We start from the raw sequence: 17,769 nt of genomic DNA on the forward strand, positions 1-17,769 counted from the left end.
ACCATCGCACCATTATCGATGGTCATCTTAACTGAGTTCACCACTTGATGAATGCAATAGAGAGAGCGACTCAGATCATCAGTGTTTTGATGCGCATTTGAATTACTCATGGCTTACTCAGTTGTGTGTATGAGTAACACAATCCAAGCAACATTATACTCAAATCGATTGTTGAACGCCACCCCTAAATTACTCCTACACTCCACTCCCTTTTCTATTTTTCATTCATATCTACCCTCAGGCACATATTTATTTACGTTTCGCATATGGTAGTGTTTGTGGGGTATTCAACGGACGCGAATAAGTTTGGTTGTAAATGACAGTGCCTCACAGAAAAATACGTGAATCTCTATGGTATTTCCGTTACAGGTCTAGCACTTCTACGAGTTTTTTGTATGAGTTCACAATTCTTAAGAGCACGAATACAACGAGTTCGTAAGTCTTTCAATTTGTAAGATAACATTTATTGTTAGCTGTGTACCTAACATTTCTGTCGCTTTAATAAGGATATTATGCCCCCGGATGTGAAGGAGCTTATTTACTGCTATAGATTAAATGAATGGATTTGGACACGACGAATGATGTTCTGCAAATAGGTATGCTATCAAATTGATCAGATCTCATGTCTTCTCATACCTGGGTGGCCTTGTTCGTTACTAGATCAAAATTTGAAACCAGATGTCATACCCAGTACTCAGAATATTATTATGCTCAAGATGGGTATACAAAATTAATAAGTTGAACTTTCATTTCATGACTACATTTAGTTGGTTCTGTAATATTTAATTTTGTTGCCGAATAAACAGGCGAATATACAAGGAGTATTCAACATAAAATTAAGTGCATTTCACAATCCCAATAGTTCCCAAATACTGGCGTGCCATACACACCTGATCTGCAGTAGTTCATTAGACTTACTTTAATATTCATAGTTTGTTCACCTTCAACCACAAACCATCCTTAGGAGATAATATAATGTTATTTGAAACAAACTTCATCGGGACGGAAGTTTTTTCGTACGGGGAAAAGCTAAAGCCCTGCAGCAGATATGCCAATCCGATCCGTGCCTGCGTCATGCCGAATCGTAACCCTATGCATACCCTCGGACCCTCGCCAAACGGTGTCCAAGCGAACGGGTGGCGTTTCGCTTCCTCTTCAGGGCTGAATCGGTCTGGGTCGAACTTTTCCGGCTCGGGAAATATATCCGGATCACGTTGGATGGCGAAGATGGGAATCATAATCATTGTACCGGCCTCGATGACGGAATCCGTGTTCGGTACGGGATAATCTTGAGCCGTCATTCGGAAGTGCATCGGAAGTGGAGGGTACTTGCGCAAGGTTTCTGGAATGTTATTAAACAAATCAGTTGAAATTATAATTTTCAGATGTTTTAATCGTGTTTATACCCTTCAGAATTTGGTCTAAATATTTCATGTCCAGGATAGCCTCGTACGTCATCTCCCCGTTGTGTTTCTCCAGAACCTCCTTCACACACTGACGACCCTTTTCCTGGACGTCGGGATTCAGTGCCAGCTCGTACAATGTCCAGGTCAGCAGAGTAGAGGACGTTTCAAAGCCGGCAAAGTAGAATACAAACGCTTGAGCTGCCACTTCGTTGAATGTGAGCGATTCCTCTGGATTTTCTTTGTTCTGAAGCATGCGAATCATGAGGTCCATAAAGTCGTTGCGCACTATTCCGTTCTTCACTCGATAATCGATGGTATCTCGAACCACCTTCAGGAAGAAGGTCGACACTTCCTTATCAATAAGCCTGATGCCCAACAGCTTGCTAAGCTTCGGCGAAAACTGAACCAACAAATTGACGAAATGCGATGGTTGCTTATCTACAAACAATTTTCCCACCGCTCTGAATTCTGCGTCAGGATCACGCATACTATTACACTCGATACCGAACGCACATGTCCCGATTACATCCGTCGTAAACCGGGCCATAATGTCCTTCATTTCCAGTTCACTGTTTTTCTCGACGTTTTTGTCCATAAAATCCTTCAACTGTTTTCCGGCTGCAACTACCGTAGGAAACATCGTTTTCATCTTTCCGGACGTGAACGTGGGTGTTAGTTTGTTGCGAAGATTCTTCCACTTTTGACCCTCCAAATTGACCAGATGAGCTGTCAGCGGATCGTGTTTCTCATTGTAGTACAAGCCACGATCGTGGAAGTAATTGAAGTCCCTGACTAAGATTGATTTTATCAGCTCCAGATCCGTAGGTAACACAACTGGTGATATCAACATGTACACACCCATGAATGGATGTTTACCCTTGTACATGCTGTAATACTTTTCCAGATATTCCGAGAAGTGGGTCTTCGTTCCGGCGTCTTTAAAACTGCCAAGGAAAAACGTCGGACTTGGATGAGGTACATTGCGATCTTTCCAATAGGATTGCTTCCGTATGACGTAATAAACTAGTCCACCCAACAGCGCCAATAACGCAACAAGAGCTTCTATAGAGAGGAACCACATTTCAACCACCTTCACCAACACTTTCCAGGGCAAGACTAATGGTTAATCCGGCAAGAGTCCCAGGTAATTCAACAAAAACAACCACCGACATTTCAATCATAGTGTTGGTGCGATTGGCTCACATGATGACGAAGCGAAAAAATCATATTTAAGGGTTGCTGTTCCGGTTGTCGAGTTAGAAAAAAAAATGAAAAGATAAATTGAAACAGTGCTGTGCAAAAAGAAAGCGACACCCGGAATTTTACAATTTAATTGATGCCAACAATTTTCGTTGTTTGAAAACAATTTTATAATATCACATAACTGTACGACTGACTATGTTATACAAAAATATTATACTCTAAAAATCACATTATTCTATAACGACAGCTTCTAGCAGTAGAGTTCCTGATGAATTCTTTAAAAAGAATAACTGCTAACTGCCCAAAGGTGGAGCATGTAACCGGTTTCACATGGAAGCTAATATGTCAAGTCAAAGAAGCTATCAAACAAGGTCATTCATAAGACCCACTACGCAACCTCAATTGTCCGAGTACTCTCACAGATCCATCCGCTTATCTCGCGTACCCGTGAGAATCTGCGAACTATTCGCTCTTTTATTACCCCTGCGCGCTCATTCTTCAAGATGGCGAAGAACGCGCAAAGGGTTGCTCTCAAACCAACATGCGACTGACGATGACTGACGGAGAGTTTCAGTTTCGTTTCACACTTAAGCCCGTCCAGAAGCATGTACCTTCAAGTGGTGGGCATCCTGTGTGCGATCGTGTTTGCTTGTTTCGCATGGATTAAGCGCCGGTACCAATTTTGGAAGGAACGCTCCGTCGCCTATATCGCACCGGCGTTTCCGTATGGGAATTTTGGTACGCTCGGAAAGGTGGAACACATTGCACCGATCACCCAACGGCATTACAATCATTTCCGGCAGTTAAACGTCCCGTACGGTGGTGTGTTTATGCTAACCTCGCCACTGCTCTACATCTTCGACACGAAGCTGATCAAGACGCTGCTGGTGAAAGATTTCCACTACTTCCCGAACCGTGGCGTGTACTTTAACGAGCGAGATGATCCACTGTCGGCGCACATGTTCGCCATCGAGGGACAGAAATGGCGCACACTGCGCGCTAAACTGTCCCCTACCTTTACTTCCGGGCGCATCAAGATGACGCTACCGCTAGTGATGGAAGTGTGCCAGCGGTTCTGTGATCATCTGCACCAGTCAGTGCAAACTTCCAGCGAGGTCGAGGTCCACGATCTACTTTCGCGCTACACGATCGATGTCATCGGGGCGTGCGCGTTTGGCATCGAGTGTAACAGCTTTCGGGAACCTGATAACGAGTTCCGACGGTACGGTAAGATCGCGTTCGATAAGCTCCGCCATTCGCCGCTGGTTGTGTACTTGATGAAAGCTTTCCGGAGGCACGCGAACGCGTTGGGCATGAAGCAGCTACACGATGACGTTTCCAGCTTCTTCATGCGCGTAGTCAAGGACACGGTAGAATATCGCGAACGCGAACAGATCGTGCGGAACGATTTCATGGATCTGCTTCTGAAGCTAAAAAACACCGGACGGCTGGAAAGTGGAGGTGAAGAAATTGGACGGATAACGTTCGAGGAGATAGCCGCCCAGGCGTTTATTTTCTTCACCGCTGGCTATGACACTTCCTCCACGGCCATGACTTACACGCTGTACGAGCTGGCGTTAAAGCAGGAGGTGCAGGAAAAGGCTCGACAGTGCGTAAAGGAGACGCTGCAGAAATATGACGGAGAGCTAACCTACGAGGCTGTGTCCGATATGAGCTATCTCGACCAGTGCATTAATGGTAGGTGAGAAGCTATCTGTGACTCGAATTTGTTTTAGTGACCACCAAATCAACAACTTTTGTATCTCTTGTGCTTGTGTACCATTGCAGAAACGCTGCGCAAACATCCACCTGTCGCGATACTGGAGCGTAACGCCGATAAGGACTACCGGATGCCAGACAGTGGCTTGGTACTGCGTCGTGGACAGAAGATCATGATACCGATCTACGCGATGCAACACGATCCGACCCACTTTCCCGACCCGGAACAGTATCGACCGGAACGATTTTCGCCGGAAGAGGTCGCCCAACGCGATCCCTACTGCTATCTGCCATTTGGCGAAGGGCCACGCCTCTGTATTGGTATGCGATTTGGTTCGCTTCAGGCAAAGATGGGTCTGGCAAGTTTGCTTGATCGCTTCCGGTTTAGTACCTGTGAAAGGACGCAAATACCGGTACAGTACTCGCGTACCAACTTTATTCTTGGACCGGCAAATGGTGTTTGGTTGCGGGCAGAAGTACTATAGGAGAAGTCTAAGAAGTCTCTGCATATTGGGGAGTGGGTTACCACCGAGATTCTGCCATAATTTATCCTAAGTACCCTACTTCTAGGAATGAAGCTTGAATGATTTAAACAAAATAAACTTAACAATCGAAACCAATTTCGTTAAATTTCTACCTTTCGAGGAGTAGTTGTTTATACAAATCGATAATTGTTGCCAACGACTCGTAGAAAATTAATCTTTACAATTTTAAGGAACAATTGAGGACGAACCTCGGGACTAATTTTGGCTAGAGATTTGAGATTCGAACGAAGAGCACTGTAAAGTTGCTAGCCTTAGCAACTCACCTGAGATGAAGATCTATGACGCTCTGGGAGGGTCTGAATGATAAGGATGATGATTCTTCTCGCGGTGGTTATCATCACAGTTCTCGTACACATGTGTTTGTTTGGCATGCGTACGGTGGAGTTTCATCAAGTATAATGAATTCTTTTCAATTCCACTATTAACAGGCCCTCTTTCTCTCATTCTCCAATATTCTACAACAATGGTTTTACAAGTGTCTCGCACTAGGTAATAATATCCCAACGAACAACGCGAACAAACAGATCCGATCGTCGCAACGCCAGTTGAAAATAAATCATAGCACTCGATGGGGGGAGAACATACATAATTCAAACCACATCGTGTCCCCCATTACATTACAAAACACCAGTCGGTAGTCAGCGCGTCTCGTTCTAGAGTCTCATCGCATCGTGGCGCGCATGCTAACCGATGATAAGTGTCTGTAAACGGAGTTCGTCGCTAAACCAGGTCTCGGTAGTTGCCATTTCTAGTGGCAGTTCGCCCCTCGGCAATACGCCCATTGTAAGTAGGTTCCACTCCATGCATGATTGTACCGTGCGATAATAGTACGGACCTGTCCATGGCTGGGGTCGACGCGTCGCGATAAAGCTCGACGTTAGTACAGCACCAATGGAGCTCGTGCTAGCATCGGTTGTCAGTTTGGGCGCGTGTCTTGCGACGTTCTGTCTGGGTGTGTACATTTTCGTAGTGCGCAGGTATTCCTTCTGGCGCGACCGTCATGTACCGTACGTGGAACCGGAGTTACCGTACGGGAACTTCAAAGAGATGGGCAAATCGATCCATCCGGCCCATCTAAGTCAGCAGTTCTACGAACAGTACAAAAGTGTCGATGGTCCCGGTTTCGTTGGGTTGTACATTTTCGTGAATCCGGTGCTGCTCGTCACCAATCTACGGTTGGCGAAGCGCATTCTGATCGAAGACTTCCATCACTTTCCTGACCGGGGTGTGTACTTCAACGAGAAGGATGATCCGCTCTCGGCTCATCTGTTTGCGATCGAGGGTCAACGGTGGAAGGATTTGCGGGCGAAGATCACCCCCACGTTCACGAGTGGTCGCATGAAGGCAGCATTCCCGCTGGTGCTCGGTATAGCTGAGCAGTTCTGTGACTTCCTACGGGAACGGTACACCTCCGGCGACGTGGTGGAGGTGCGCGATCTTATGGCACGCTTCACAACGGACGTGATCGGTTCGTACGCGTTTGGTTTGGAGTGTAACAGCTTCCGGGATCCTCAGAACGAGTTCCGCCGGATTGGTCGCAAGCACTTCGACACACCACGCAATCACCCGCTCAAGGTGTTCATCATGAAGACGTTCCGTGGCTTGGCGAACCGACTCGGGCTGAAGTTGCTGCATGACGATGTGGCCAGCTTCTTTCAAAGTGTCATCCGGCAGACGATCGAACATCGCGAACGGCACGGTGCACAGAGAAGCGATTTTCTGGACCTGCTGATAAGACTAAAGAACACGGGATCGCTGGAAGGCTCCAACGAGATAGTGGGCCGGCTTTCGACGAACGAAATTGCCGCTCAAGCGTTCATCTTTTTTACGGCCGGTTTCGAGACGTCGTCCAGTGCGATGACCTACACGCTGTACGAGCTGGCACTGAACCAAGACCTGCAGCAGAGGGCCAGGGACTGTGTCATGGAAGCGCTGAAAAAACACGATGGAGTCCTGTCCTACGAATCTTCGAAGAATATGCTATACTTAGATCAATGCATTTATGGTAAGTCGGCAAGGCCACTGTGAATATCGTGGACTGCTCTACAAAGCATATCTATATTCCAGAAACTCTTCGCAAGTACCCACCCGTGGCGATATTGGAGCGAACGGTTGCCAAACCTTACAGGCTCTCAGACACCAACATCGTTCTGCATCCGGGAATGAAGATCATGATTCCGGCCTACGCCATCCACCACGATCCGGAACACTATCCCGATCCGGCCGCGTACGATCCGGACCGGTTCACTCCCGATCGGATGGCCAGACGTGATCCGTGTGCATATCTACCGTTCGGTGAAGGTCCGCGCATATGTATCGGGTTGCGGTTCGGTATGATGCAGGCACGTATCGGGTTGGCGCTACTGTTGAAGCATTTCCAAGTGTTACCCTGTAGGGAGACGGACGTGCCCTTGACCTACTCTCCCCATGCATTCGTACTGACGCCCGTCAATGGCGTGCGGTTGCGGTTGGCTAAATATGATCTACACGAGTCGCCGCAAAAGAGTTACCCGCGTACGGAATTTTAGTTCTGTAGAAGTCCTGTTTGAATCTGCACGTGAAGGAATGGAATGAGAATGTTGTTAGGACTCGTTTATTTTGAAAATGTTTCGAATAAGACTGAAGCCAGTTGTAAACCTGAAACACTAATAAATTATTAAGCGTAAAGCCCGTTGTTGTAATTGAATGAAATAAACATCAATGGTTAATTTTATATAAATAATTAGGAAAATAAAAGTTTTGTAGGTTTTTTTTCAAAACAAACGCAGCACATAACAAACCACCCTTTACCAAAATGACCTTGACCGAGCGTGCGAATCTCACTACCACTACCTGCTCAACCATGGCATCAAAACAAAGCAACCGTTGTGCGTGCGTACCGAATACACCGAGTACCGGTGCTTGGTAGTGTATGTGTACGCACGCAAATGCCCTTTTTCATTTCCCGTCAACATTACGCACACCAGCTGACAGATAATCGTAGACAACAATCAGAACAGTTTCATCTGGAACACTGGTTGGTTTGTTGAAGCGTTGCAGTGAAGAAAACGAGCATAGCGCAGAAAAAAGAGAGGGATAAGGGCGCAGATAAGTATAATTTACAATCACATAATTGACTCATGTGGCACTTGTGCGCGACGTGATCATAATTATACGTAGCAGCGGAAAGCAGGCTACTGCGAAGATCGTTTTCCAGTCCAGTGCAAGATGCTGATCTATCTGCTGCTAATCGCTGTGACAGCTGCGGTTTGGAATGTCCGACGAAAGTATTCATTTTGGGCGGATCGTGATGTACCGTACGTGCAACCCCGATTCCCATTCGGCAACATTCAAGGCATCGGAAGACGGATGCATTCATCCCAACTGATGACAAAGTTCTACCACGAGATGAAATCTTCCGGGAGGACATTCGGTGGTATTTACTTCTTTACCAATCCGGTCGCTTTGGCACTCGAGCTGGACTTTGTGAAGAACGTGCTGGTGCGTGATTTCGCCCACTTCCACGACCGTGGCGTGTACTACAACGAGAAGGATGATCCCATATCGGGCCATTTGTTCAACATCGAGGGTTCCAAGTGGACCAATCTGCGAAAGAAGTTGATCCCAACTTTTTCTTCCGGCAAGATGAAAATGATGTGTCCAACGATCGTGTCCGTTGGTGGACGGTTCCGGGAGTGTTTGGAGCGATGCATCGCGATTGAAGGCGTGGTAGAGATGAAGGAACTGCTGGCCCGGTTTACCACGGACGTGATCGGGACGTGCGCGTTCGGCATCGACTGCAACAGTCTGAACGATCCGAATGCCGAATTCTTACGGATGGGTCGCAAAGTGTTCGAAGTGCCCCGGGGTCGCATACTGAAGTTCTTCTTCATGGCCACCTTCAAGGACTTTTCGCGGCGCATCCACATCAAGGGCACTAGCGAGGACGTGTCGCAGTTCTTCTTCAAGGTGGTACGGGAAACGATCGAGTATCGCGAGCAGCACAACGTCCAGCGGAACGACTTTATGAATCTGTTGATGCAGTTGAAGAACAGTGGCCAGTTGGATGATAGCGGCGAGACGGTCGGGACGCTCAACCTGAACGAGATCGTTGCACAGGCGTTCGTGTTTTTCCTCGGCGGCTTTGAGACGTCCTCGACGACGATGTCCTACTGCCTGTACGAGCTTGCCTTGAACGAGCATTTACAGCAGCGGGCACGACAGTGTGTGCTGGATGCTGTTAAAAAGCACGGAGGTCTTTCATACGATGCACTCATGGATATGCCCTACATCGATCAGTGTATTAACGGTAAGAAACATCCGTGTGTTGAAGTTTACACTTAATAAATCCATTCTTTCTTTTCGTTAGAATCGCTTCGAAAATACCCCCCGGGGGCAAATCTCATACGGCAGGTCAGTCAAGATTATCGTGTACCGGGCACGGGTGTTACCTTTCCGAAGGGTATGAACGTGATGATTCCGGTGTACGCCATCCATCACGATCCGGAACACTATCCCGACCCGGAACGGTACGATCCGGACCGATTTGCGCCGGAAGCAAGCGAAACAAGGAAACCGTACAGCTTCATCCCGTTCGGGGAAGGTCCAAGGATTTGCATAGCAGCTCGATTTGGAATGCTGGAAGCACGGGTTGGGCTATCGGTGCTGTTGATGCACTTTAGCTTTTCCAGATGTGCTAAGACAAGTGTGCCGTTGGTCATTTCTTCCCGACATGCTGTACTGACGCCGGAAGGTGGACTGTGGCTGAAGGTGGAAAAGCTGCAAGCTTAGAGGAATAAGCGATTGTTATTCTGGCCGTTAAGAGTCGCGCCAGAAATTTGGTAAGTGATATGCAGTCGAATGTATATGTGATGGATTTAATTTTATCTTATCAAACGGTAGAATAAACTTGAATCGATATTTGTTTTCAAAGAAAATATAAGTATCTCTATCTTACCTATTAGCGCCGCTGCACCCAAAAATGGGTGATGTGCTATACAAAAAGCCAAGTAAGTTTCGATAGCTCCACGGTAACTGTGGCGATTTATGACACGGCGTTTAACGCGCCCGATCCCGAAGTTTTCTATAACTATTTATGTACAGTTGGAATAGGAGACCCAATTTTATGTATACTATCAGCAAACAGCCATATATGTGTTAATTAAGGTTGGTTAAATATCTAGTTCTAGCGGTTAGCGAATCCGGTTTGTTCTTTGTCATGAACTGAACGAACTTTTTCATCCTTTATCACGTTCATATAGTTCGCTCAACGTGCCGTCTCATTAACTCTAATGTTAATCCTTGCGTTTCGGAAAATTATTTTTAGTTTAATATCTATCACTAGCTCCCAATCTATCCCAAAAATTTCCAACTCGAAGCTCTTTAGCGCTAGGTTGAATAGGTTACCGCAGATCCTTGGAGGTAGTAATGAGCCCTTAGAGTTTTTTTCTAACATCACCTAGCATGTGACGTTGAGCATTGTCATTCGTACAAGTCTGTAAAGGCGGGTCTTTTATCATAGACGTTGAAGTCTAGAAAGAGATGGAATGGAGTGATCTGTCGCATGATGATCTGATCGGTGGTTCCCCTCGGAGTAATTAAACACAATGGTACGCACTAGGAGTAATTAAATATCGCATAAGAATAACAAAAACACCTGTTCTGTCTGGATGTCACCTGCGTCTTGCTCAGATCTTTTACGACCAAAACCCCGTAACGGTGGTAGAGCTAAATAAGAACTTGCTACTACAAGAAAAGATAACAAGCAAGGCTAACAAGGAACACTTGTATCCTACAAGGTTCACCTTGTAGCAATGTTTCGTGCATAAGTGGTAATGTTACAAGGTTGCAGGTGGCAGAACCTTGTATAAATGCACTTTGATTCAAGTTTGATCTGCGTCACATTAAGTTTGTCATCCGGTGGACCCAGACCGCTAGCTGGCTCGTGCAATCATGGTGGTGTGGCTTCTTTTAGCAGTGTCATTCCTGCTTGCCGTTGTACTGTGCGTTAAACACATTCGAAACAAATATGCCTTTTGGGCGGATTTGGGTATTCCTTACCTACCGGCACGCTTTCCGCTTGGAAACATTCAGCACACATCTTATCTAATGCAAGAACTCTACCGGGAACTGAAAGGAAAGCATCCTTTCGGCGGACTGTTCCAATTCACCGAACCAGTCGCACTGTGTACCGATCCGGACATGGTGAGGCTTGTGTTGATGCGTGACTTTCGTTACTTCTACGATCGTGGCGGATATAGTGATGGGAAACACGATCCCCTATCAGGCCACATGGTGAACAGTGAAGGTAAACGGTGGTCCGTCTTACGGCGCGCAGCAACTCCAATCTTTTCCACCGGAAGCTTAAAATCATTCTTCCCTGTGATGTTACAAATGCTTGATCAGTTTCGGGAATATTTGAACGTCCAACTAGAAGAAGGTGCGAAAGTGGAACTGAAGAGTTTGCTCGGACAACTGAATACGGATATTGCGATGCGTTTTGTGATGGGAATCGAAGGTAACAATCTAATCTCACCGGAAAGCGGTCTTTATGAGGCACTTCTTCGCGAAGCGTTCGTATTGCCCAATATATGGAAGCAGTTCCTGACCACGTGCCATCGGTCGGTTGCGAGAAAACTACGCTTGAAAATGTATTCTCGTCAATTTACGCAACTGTTTCATCAAGTGGTACGAGAAACGATAAACCATCGGAAAGAATTTTCTTACGTTGGTCGCAGAACTGATCTTATCGATCATCTTCTTAAGATGCCCGGATTTGATGGCAAAACCACACTAACGTTGGCCGAAATTACTGCTCAAGTGTTTTTCTTTCTGGGAGCTTATGAAGCGACGAGTATTACTCTGATTTACTGTTTGTTCGAGTTGGCCCAATGTCCCGATGTACAAGAACGCGCTCGAGCATGTGTCCTTGAGACGTTAGAAAAACATGGCGGAATAACGTATGATGCGCTTACTGATATGCCCTTTATCGACCAGTGCCTGAACGGTAGTAGATTCGTAGATACTGTTTCCCATTCTCCTTTGGTAAAGCATACAGCATTATTTTGTCTTTTTCAGAAACTCTCCGAAAGTATCCGCCCGCCATTAATCTAGTACGAGTCGTCACGGAAGATTATCCCGTGCCCGATTCGTCCGGTATCGTGCTACCCAAAGGACTGAACATTATCGTACCGATGTACGCTATACATTACGATCCGGAGTATTATCCTGAGCCGGAACGATTCGATCCGGATCGGTTTGCACCGCAAGCATGTAAGCAGCGTACGCCAAGCACATTTCTACCGTTCGGCGTGGGTCCAAAAAGTTGTATTGCCTACCGTCAGGCGAAGCTTCAGTTACGTCTCATATTGGTTGTGCTGTTGAGTAACTACCAGTTTACTAAATGTACCGAAATCAGGCTAGGAACACAATCAAAAGCTCACTCCGTTATGAAGGTGAAGAGCGATCTGTGGTTAAATGTGAAACGAATCAACAGAACGAACGATATTTAAACTGCTTTATTCAGTTTTGTAGAGGATAAGTTTAGCTTTGATTAGATACCTGAGGTAGTTAAGCTGAAATCTAATGGCAAATATGTGAGCCAAGTAGACGTAGGAATGTTTTACATGCTTAAATGTCAACGATACGTTGTACGTTCAACCATACTTCCCCGGCTGGACCATGCAATAGATTGATCGGATCGATACGGAGCGGACGGTCTGCTTCGGACGGGTCGATATTGAACTTATAATTCTTCACGAGCATTGCCAACCCAAGGCGCGTCTGGAGCAATCCGAAACGCATTCCAATGCAGATACGAGGACCCTCCCCGAACGGAAGGTAGTTAAAATTGTTCTTAAAATCATTCTTCATCGCAAATCGTTCCGGTTTGAAGTCGAGTGGGTTTGGGAAGTAATCCGGATCGTTTTGAAACGCGAGGTTTGGTAAAATCACTCCGATTCCTTCCGGCAAAACCGCCCCATTAGGTAGCTGGTACGGTTGCGTGGTGATTCGGTGAAGCGTTGCCACCGGAGGATACATACGAAGTGTTTCTAAAATTGAAAACGAAAATTATTGACTGTTGACAAACATTTCTTTGCAAATCCTACCGTTGATAATCCACCCAATGTATTCCATCTCCATGACGGCATCGTACGATAGTTTGTTATCGTGTTTCATTAGCACTTCATGAATACATTTCCGTGCTTCGTTTTGTACTTCCGGGCGTTTGGCCAGCAAATGTAGGGCGCAAGTGATTGTGGTCGTGGAGGTTTCAAACCCGGCAAAGAAAAACACAAACGCTTGGGCGGCGATTTCTTCGAATGTTAAACATTCTCCAGAACCGGCACCATCTTGCTTCATCATGTCGATCAGGAGCTGCATAAAGTCATCCCTACGGACGTTGTTCTCCTCTCGATAGCGGATCGTATCGCGGACAACGGCGAGGAAGAAATCTGACACATCTTTATCGTTGAAACGTATGCCTAGGGCGCGCGCTTGCTTCCGGAACATCATGGCAAAGAACACTTTGAGTGCTTTAAGCTTTGGTAGATTTATCATGCGTTTCCCCATCACCCGAAACTGGGAGTTGGGATTTTGCAAACTGTTACACTCGATCCCGAAGGCACACGAACCAATCACATCGGTGAGGAACCGTGCAAGTAGTTCCTTGATATCGATCCGTTGCTCCTGGTTACATCTTTCAGCGAGATATTGATCCAAACGATTGCCCACATCCACTATCGTGTGGAACATGGCCTTCAACTTTCCGGATGTAAAGGTTGGTGCTAGTTTTGATCTTAGTTTTCGCCACCGATTGCCCTCCATGAAGAAAAGATTGGCCGAGAGAGGATCAACCTCTTCATTGCTATACACTCCACGATCAACGAAGTAGTTGAAATCCTTCACAAGAATCGTCCGGGCAAAGTCGGGTGAAAGGACCAACAGCACAGGATCCCGAAAGAAGTAGATGCCGACATATTCACCTCGTCCTTTTAACCGCTTGTACAGCTTCTCAATTATATGCGCAAAGTGTATAGTTGGCTTCAGCGTATCTGCAACGTTTCCAACCGGGAAAGCAGGCTCCATATAAGGCACATTATGTTCCGCCCAGAATCGGTAACGTTGCTTAAAGTGCAGATAAATCCACAGCAAGCCGAAGCTGACCAATAGCAGCAGATGTACGAACATGACTAGATCGAATACAGCACTGAAACTTAATCGGCTGAGGATTATTATTAGGCACTGATTGAGGTAGAGAACTCATTGAAAGTTATTTGTAATCGATTGTTTCGCATTTTATCAGCGATAAACGTTACTGATTGTCTCATAACCGCCGGCTATGACGAATAGAAAGCAGATAAACAAAGCCCAACTGCTTTTGACAGTTGTTTGTTTACGTTCGCGCACACCAAGGGTGCATCGGCCATTTTGTGTGAAATATTCGATACAAATATTTAAAATGTTCGTTTTCACAAGTTCATCTGTGGTAATGCCGTTAGAATATAAACTTATATAATAATTAACATTATTGGCGGAATAACTATAGTTACAATAAGTAGGAAAACAGAAAACAATTCCCCAAGATTCATTTTACTATTTACTGGTACTGGATTTACTCAACAATTTTCACAAATAAGTCCAATGCAACTTCAACACATTTTTATTTGGTCTCCATTGTACGTTCCACATTTAGCCAAACAGAACCCGCCGGTCCATGCATCATGTTGATCGGATCAATAGCCAACGGACGGTCAATATCACAATCGTCAATCGTGAAGTTATAGTTCCTCAATAACATTGCCAATCCCAATCGTGTTTGAAGCTGTCCGAAACGCATTGCTATACACATCCGTGGACCATCCCCAAAGGGCAGATAGCTTGGGTTGTTTTTCCCAAACGTTTTGTCTTCAAATCGTTCCGGTTTGAAGGCGTATGGGTCGGGAAAGAACGTGGGATCATGATGGAAGGCAAGGTTTGAGATGATCACTCCAACACCGACCGGCAGGACTTTCCCGTTTGGCAGTTGATAGGGCCGTGAAGTCATTCGATGAATTGTGGCCACCGGTGGATATAGGCGAAGAGTTTCTGGAAAGAAAGCAGATGCCTTGCAAGAGATGGTTGAGCGACATTATTTGAAGTTGAATTCTTACCGTTAATAACACACTCAATGTAGTCCATGTCCGTAATAGCTTCGTACGTTAACTCATTACCATGCTTAGCCAACACACTTCGCACACACTTTCGTGCCTTCCGCTGTGCTTTCGGATGTTTTGACAGCAAATGCAATGCGCAGGTGAGCGTAGTCGTGGAGGTCTCAAACCCTCCGAAAAAGAACACAAACGCTTGGGCGGCAATCTCCTCAAACGTTAGGGCCTCGTCTGGGCGGGCACCATTTTCCTTCATCATGTCGATCAGGAGCTGCATAAAATCATCTCTGCGGACACACTTTTCTTCGCGATAGCGAATCGTATCGCGGACGATTTTCATGAAAAATTCTGACACATCCCTATCGTTATAGCGTATTCCTAGTGCATGCGCTTGTTTCCGGAACATCATGGCAAAGAACACTTTGAGGGCTTTAAGTTTCGGTAGATTTATCATACGTTTGCCCATAACCCGAAACTGGGAGTTGGGGTTTTCCAAACTGTTACACTCGATCCCGAAAGCACACGATCCTATAACGTCAGTCATGAAGCGCGCCAGAAGCTCCTTGATGTCTATCCGTTGTAACCGAATGCATCGCTCGCCAAGATATTGATCCAAACGATTGCCCACATCCACTATCGTGTGGAACATGGCCTTCAACTTTCCAGACGTAAAGGTTGGTGCTAATTTCGATCGAAGTTTTCGCCACCGATTACCATCCATGAAGAAGAGATTGACCGAGAGAGGATCAACCTCTTCATTGCTATACACTCCACGATCAACGAAGTAGTTGAAATCCTTCACAAGAATCGTCCGGGCAAAGTCGGGTGAAAGGACCAACAGCACAGGATCCCGAAAGAAGAAGATGCCAGCATAATCACCTCGTCCTTTGCACCGCTTGTACAGCTTCTCGATTAGGTGCGCAAAGTGAATGGTTGTACTGAAAATATCCACCACGTTGCCAACCGGGAAGGTCGGTTCCAGGTACGGCACATCACGCTTCAACCAAAACTGATAACGTCGCTTAAAATGAAGGTATATCCACAACAGCCCAAAACAGGCCACAAAAACGACAGAAATTAGCATGCTTGCAGGTACCACGGCACTGAAACCGAATCAATAGACGAGTGCAGCATTTAAGGTGATGTCGAACTCGTTTGTTTCGGCATTATTATCGGTAACGGCCGTAGCTGATTGCGACATGATGCGTGTGAAATCGCTGGTTCCTGTGATGTACGTGCACAGCCCGATTTCTAATAATGCACTGCCGAGGTGGATACATTTTACTATTCGACCGTTGAAATTTGGTTCGTTTAGAACACAATGGGCTAAGTCCAATAGGTTATAGATTCAGGAAACAAATGTCAGGGTTGTTCTTTGATTGCATACATTTAGGCTCTTGTAGAAAAATAGAGGTAAACGCACTAAAGTTTGGCGTAAAAAGTTATTTTTGGTTCGGATAGGATTTTTTAATTCAACAAGATGTGGTTGAAAGTGACCACCTATTCAGCCTCGCGCTGCATCATGTTTGCTGAGGAATTTCACTTTAACATCATGCAGTTAAACGAAGCAGAATAATTTCTTATTTCAACCTGTACAACCTCTCGATTGATGTTTTGTTGTACTTTGGACATCATTTCATCTGTTTCGGTGTGATTTAATTGGGATCCGCCCAAGCGAATCTTAGCTTATCTTTCTTCTTTCCTTCGAAGATTCGTCACTAAATTTGACCTTCGAAATTCGTAAAACAAATAAAAGCAAACTTCAGTCTCGGTCCAGACGCGTATTTTAGCAGGACATGAAGTTTTTTCTTCACCGAAAGCTTGTTCAAACACTACCGAACTTGCAACCATAATCGTTTTGTGGAACCATTTCTTATCAAATGTGCTGACTTTTACGACCGTGGACTAAAACCGTAGCCAAAAAGTCTTGGGAGTAAAAGCTTTCATCTGTTTTCCGGAAATTGGGTTAATCCTCGCTCTTTAGCAGCGGTAGCAGGCGAACACAACAACAGCTGTCGATATAGAGAGGCGGTAGAGACATAAAAAGAGACACGTGTTTGACGCTTCACTTTGCTGTCCCTGTTATCATCCAGCACATTGCCCACTTGTAGACACCTTTCGCCACCACATGACAGAAACGCTCCATCCTGAAGTGCACACTCAAGCAGCCGTGCCTTCCTTACCGATGTGCACGCGAATGGAAAGTGAAAATTGTTTATCACATACCCGGTTTGCAGGACAACCTTCACGGTTAGACGGTACCTCCGTTTAACCTAATTTATATTCCGGCGCACCTTTTATGCCCCATCCGAACGGCGAAAAACGGAAGCGTTAGTTCACATTTATTTACCGTCCTGTCGATAACGGAATCGGTTTTCGATGAGGAATCGGGTTTTGGTTGGACCTGGTTGGAGCCCAGGTGAGTCCCCTGGCGCCCAATTTCCCCAGGTCGCCGGCAATCCGTTTGTTATTGATGTATTTTAGCGAGAAAACAGTAGCTAAACCGTACCGTTGGGGTGTTTATTCTTATGGTTAGTCCCGGTGCGCCCTTCGGAAAACACGGGGATCACAGCAACGCAGGCACTCGATAAATTTCTGTCTCAAGTGTTCCACAAAACCCTCCCAAACGTGCAACGGGGTGGTAGTGGGCCGTTTGCGGGGCAAGGTAAAGCAAAATTTAAGATGTTGTCGCTTTTGCCAATGCTTTACGGTGGCTGATTACACGGCAACTGTCCGGTTCTCTAGGGAGCAGTGTACGTGCCCTCGCAA

At 45.9% G+C, this 17,769-nt stretch overlaps 7 protein-coding genes across 7 annotated transcripts; 4 read left to right on the top strand and 3 right to left on the bottom strand.

Moving 5' to 3' along the window:
* Positions 1 to 286: 286 nt before the first annotated feature.
* LOC128305440 (probable cytochrome P450 6a17) lies at positions 287 to 2,487 on the bottom strand. The gene is made up of 2 exons (XM_053042886.1): positions 1,407 to 2,487; positions 287 to 1,342 (listed from the first exon to the last, which is right to left on the bottom strand). The coding sequence occupies exons 1-2, from the start codon at positions 2,485 to 2,487 to the stop codon at positions 927 to 929; spliced, it is 1,497 nt and encodes a 498-aa protein (XP_052898846.1). The 3' UTR covers positions 287 to 926.
* A 727-nt stretch (positions 2,488 to 3,214) lies between these two features.
* LOC128300856 (cytochrome P450 6a8-like) lies at positions 3,215 to 4,838 on the top strand. The gene is made up of 2 exons (XM_053037080.1): positions 3,215 to 4,307; positions 4,398 to 4,838. Exons 1-2 carry the CDS (start codon positions 3,215 to 3,217, stop codon positions 4,811 to 4,813), a joined length of 1,509 nt encoding a protein of 502 aa, XP_052893040.1. The 3' UTR covers positions 4,814 to 4,838.
* Positions 4,839 to 5,764: 926 nt separating this feature from the next.
* On the top strand, positions 5,765 to 7,507 carry LOC128305541 (probable cytochrome P450 6a18). The gene is made up of 2 exons (XM_053043037.1): positions 5,765 to 6,878; positions 6,941 to 7,507. The coding sequence occupies exons 1-2, from the start codon at positions 5,765 to 5,767 to the stop codon at positions 7,399 to 7,401; spliced, it is 1,575 nt and encodes a 524-aa protein (XP_052898997.1). The 3' UTR covers positions 7,402 to 7,507.
* Positions 7,508 to 7,951: 444 nt separating this feature from the next.
* Positions 7,952 to 9,719, top strand: LOC128305400 (cytochrome P450 6A1-like). Its single transcript, XM_053042825.1, has 2 exons — positions 7,952 to 9,161; positions 9,222 to 9,719. Exons 1-2 carry the CDS (start codon positions 8,081 to 8,083, stop codon positions 9,641 to 9,643), a joined length of 1,503 nt encoding a protein of 500 aa, XP_052898785.1. The 5' UTR covers positions 7,952 to 8,080; the 3' UTR covers positions 9,644 to 9,719.
* A 1,085-nt stretch (positions 9,720 to 10,804) lies between these two features.
* LOC128305867 (cytochrome P450 6A1-like) lies at positions 10,805 to 12,363 on the top strand. The gene is made up of 2 exons (XM_053043493.1): positions 10,805 to 11,858; positions 11,930 to 12,363. Exons 1-2 carry the CDS (start codon positions 10,805 to 10,807, stop codon positions 12,361 to 12,363), a joined length of 1,488 nt encoding a protein of 495 aa, XP_052899453.1.
* A 26-nt stretch (positions 12,364 to 12,389) lies between these two features.
* Positions 12,390 to 14,173, bottom strand: LOC128305358 (cytochrome P450 6A1-like). The gene is made up of 2 exons (XM_053042755.1): positions 12,961 to 14,173; positions 12,390 to 12,903 (listed from the first exon to the last, which is right to left on the bottom strand). The coding sequence occupies exons 1-2, from the start codon at positions 14,039 to 14,041 to the stop codon at positions 12,482 to 12,484; spliced, it is 1,503 nt and encodes a 500-aa protein (XP_052898715.1). The 5' UTR covers positions 14,042 to 14,173; the 3' UTR covers positions 12,390 to 12,481.
* A 340-nt stretch (positions 14,174 to 14,513) lies between these two features.
* LOC128305876 (cytochrome P450 6a8-like) lies at positions 14,514 to 16,084 on the bottom strand. The gene is made up of 2 exons (XM_053043505.1): positions 15,004 to 16,084; positions 14,514 to 14,938 (listed from the first exon to the last, which is right to left on the bottom strand). Exons 1-2 carry the CDS (start codon positions 16,082 to 16,084, stop codon positions 14,514 to 14,516), a joined length of 1,506 nt encoding a protein of 501 aa, XP_052899465.1.
* Between the last annotated feature and the right edge of the window lie 1,685 nt (positions 16,085 to 17,769).

Source organism: Anopheles moucheti, chromosome 3 (assembly GCF_943734755.1).
Source record: "Anopheles moucheti chromosome 3, idAnoMoucSN_F20_07, whole genome shotgun sequence".
NCBI classification, from domain to species: Eukaryota; Metazoa; Arthropoda; class Insecta; order Diptera; family Culicidae; genus Anopheles; species Anopheles moucheti.

Excerpts from the sequence above, each read along its gene's own strand:
- LOC128305867 (XM_053043493.1), top strand. The coding sequence starts at position 10,805 with ATGGTGGTGTGGCTTCTTTTAGCAGTGTCATTCCTGCTTGCCGTTGTA. Across the intron at positions 11,859-11,929 it reads TATCGACCAGTGCCTGAACG|AAACTCTCCGAAAGTATCCG; the intron begins GTAGTAGATTCG and ends TGTCTTTTTCAG.
- LOC128305876 (XM_053043505.1), bottom strand. The coding sequence starts at position 16,084 with ATGCTAATTTCTGTCGTTTTTGTGGCCTGTTTTGGGCTGTTGTGGATA. Across the intron at positions 14,939-15,003 it reads CATTGAGTGTGTTATTAACG|AAACTCTTCGCCTATATCCA; the intron begins GTAAGAATTCAA and ends CTTTCTTTCCAG.
- LOC128305541 (XM_053043037.1), top strand. The coding sequence starts at position 5,765 with ATGGAGCTCGTGCTAGCATCGGTTGTCAGTTTGGGCGCGTGTCTTGCG. Across the intron at positions 6,879-6,940 it reads CTTAGATCAATGCATTTATG|AAACTCTTCGCAAGTACCCA; the intron begins GTAAGTCGGCAA and ends TCTATATTCCAG.
- LOC128305358 (XM_053042755.1), bottom strand. The coding sequence starts at position 14,041 with ATGTTCGTACATCTGCTGCTATTGGTCAGCTTCGGCTTGCTGTGGATT. Across the intron at positions 12,904-12,960 it reads CATTGGGTGGATTATCAACG|AAACACTTCGTATGTATCCT; the intron begins GTAGGATTTGCA and ends TTTCAATTTTAG.
- LOC128305440 (XM_053042886.1), bottom strand. The coding sequence starts at position 2,487 with ATGTGGTTCCTCTCTATAGAAGCTCTTGTTGCGTTATTGGCGCTGTTG. Across the intron at positions 1,343-1,406 it reads TTTAGACCAAATTCTGAAGG|AAACCTTGCGCAAGTACCCT; the intron begins GTATAAACACGA and ends ATAACATTCCAG.
- LOC128300856 (XM_053037080.1), top strand. The coding sequence starts at position 3,215 with ATGTACCTTCAAGTGGTGGGCATCCTGTGTGCGATCGTGTTTGCTTGT. Across the intron at positions 4,308-4,397 it reads TCTCGACCAGTGCATTAATG|AAACGCTGCGCAAACATCCA; the intron begins GTAGGTGAGAAG and ends GTACCATTGCAG.
- LOC128305400 (XM_053042825.1), top strand. The coding sequence starts at position 8,081 with ATGCTGATCTATCTGCTGCTAATCGCTGTGACAGCTGCGGTTTGGAAT. Across the intron at positions 9,162-9,221 it reads CATCGATCAGTGTATTAACG|AATCGCTTCGAAAATACCCC; the intron begins GTAAGAAACATC and ends TCTTTTCGTTAG.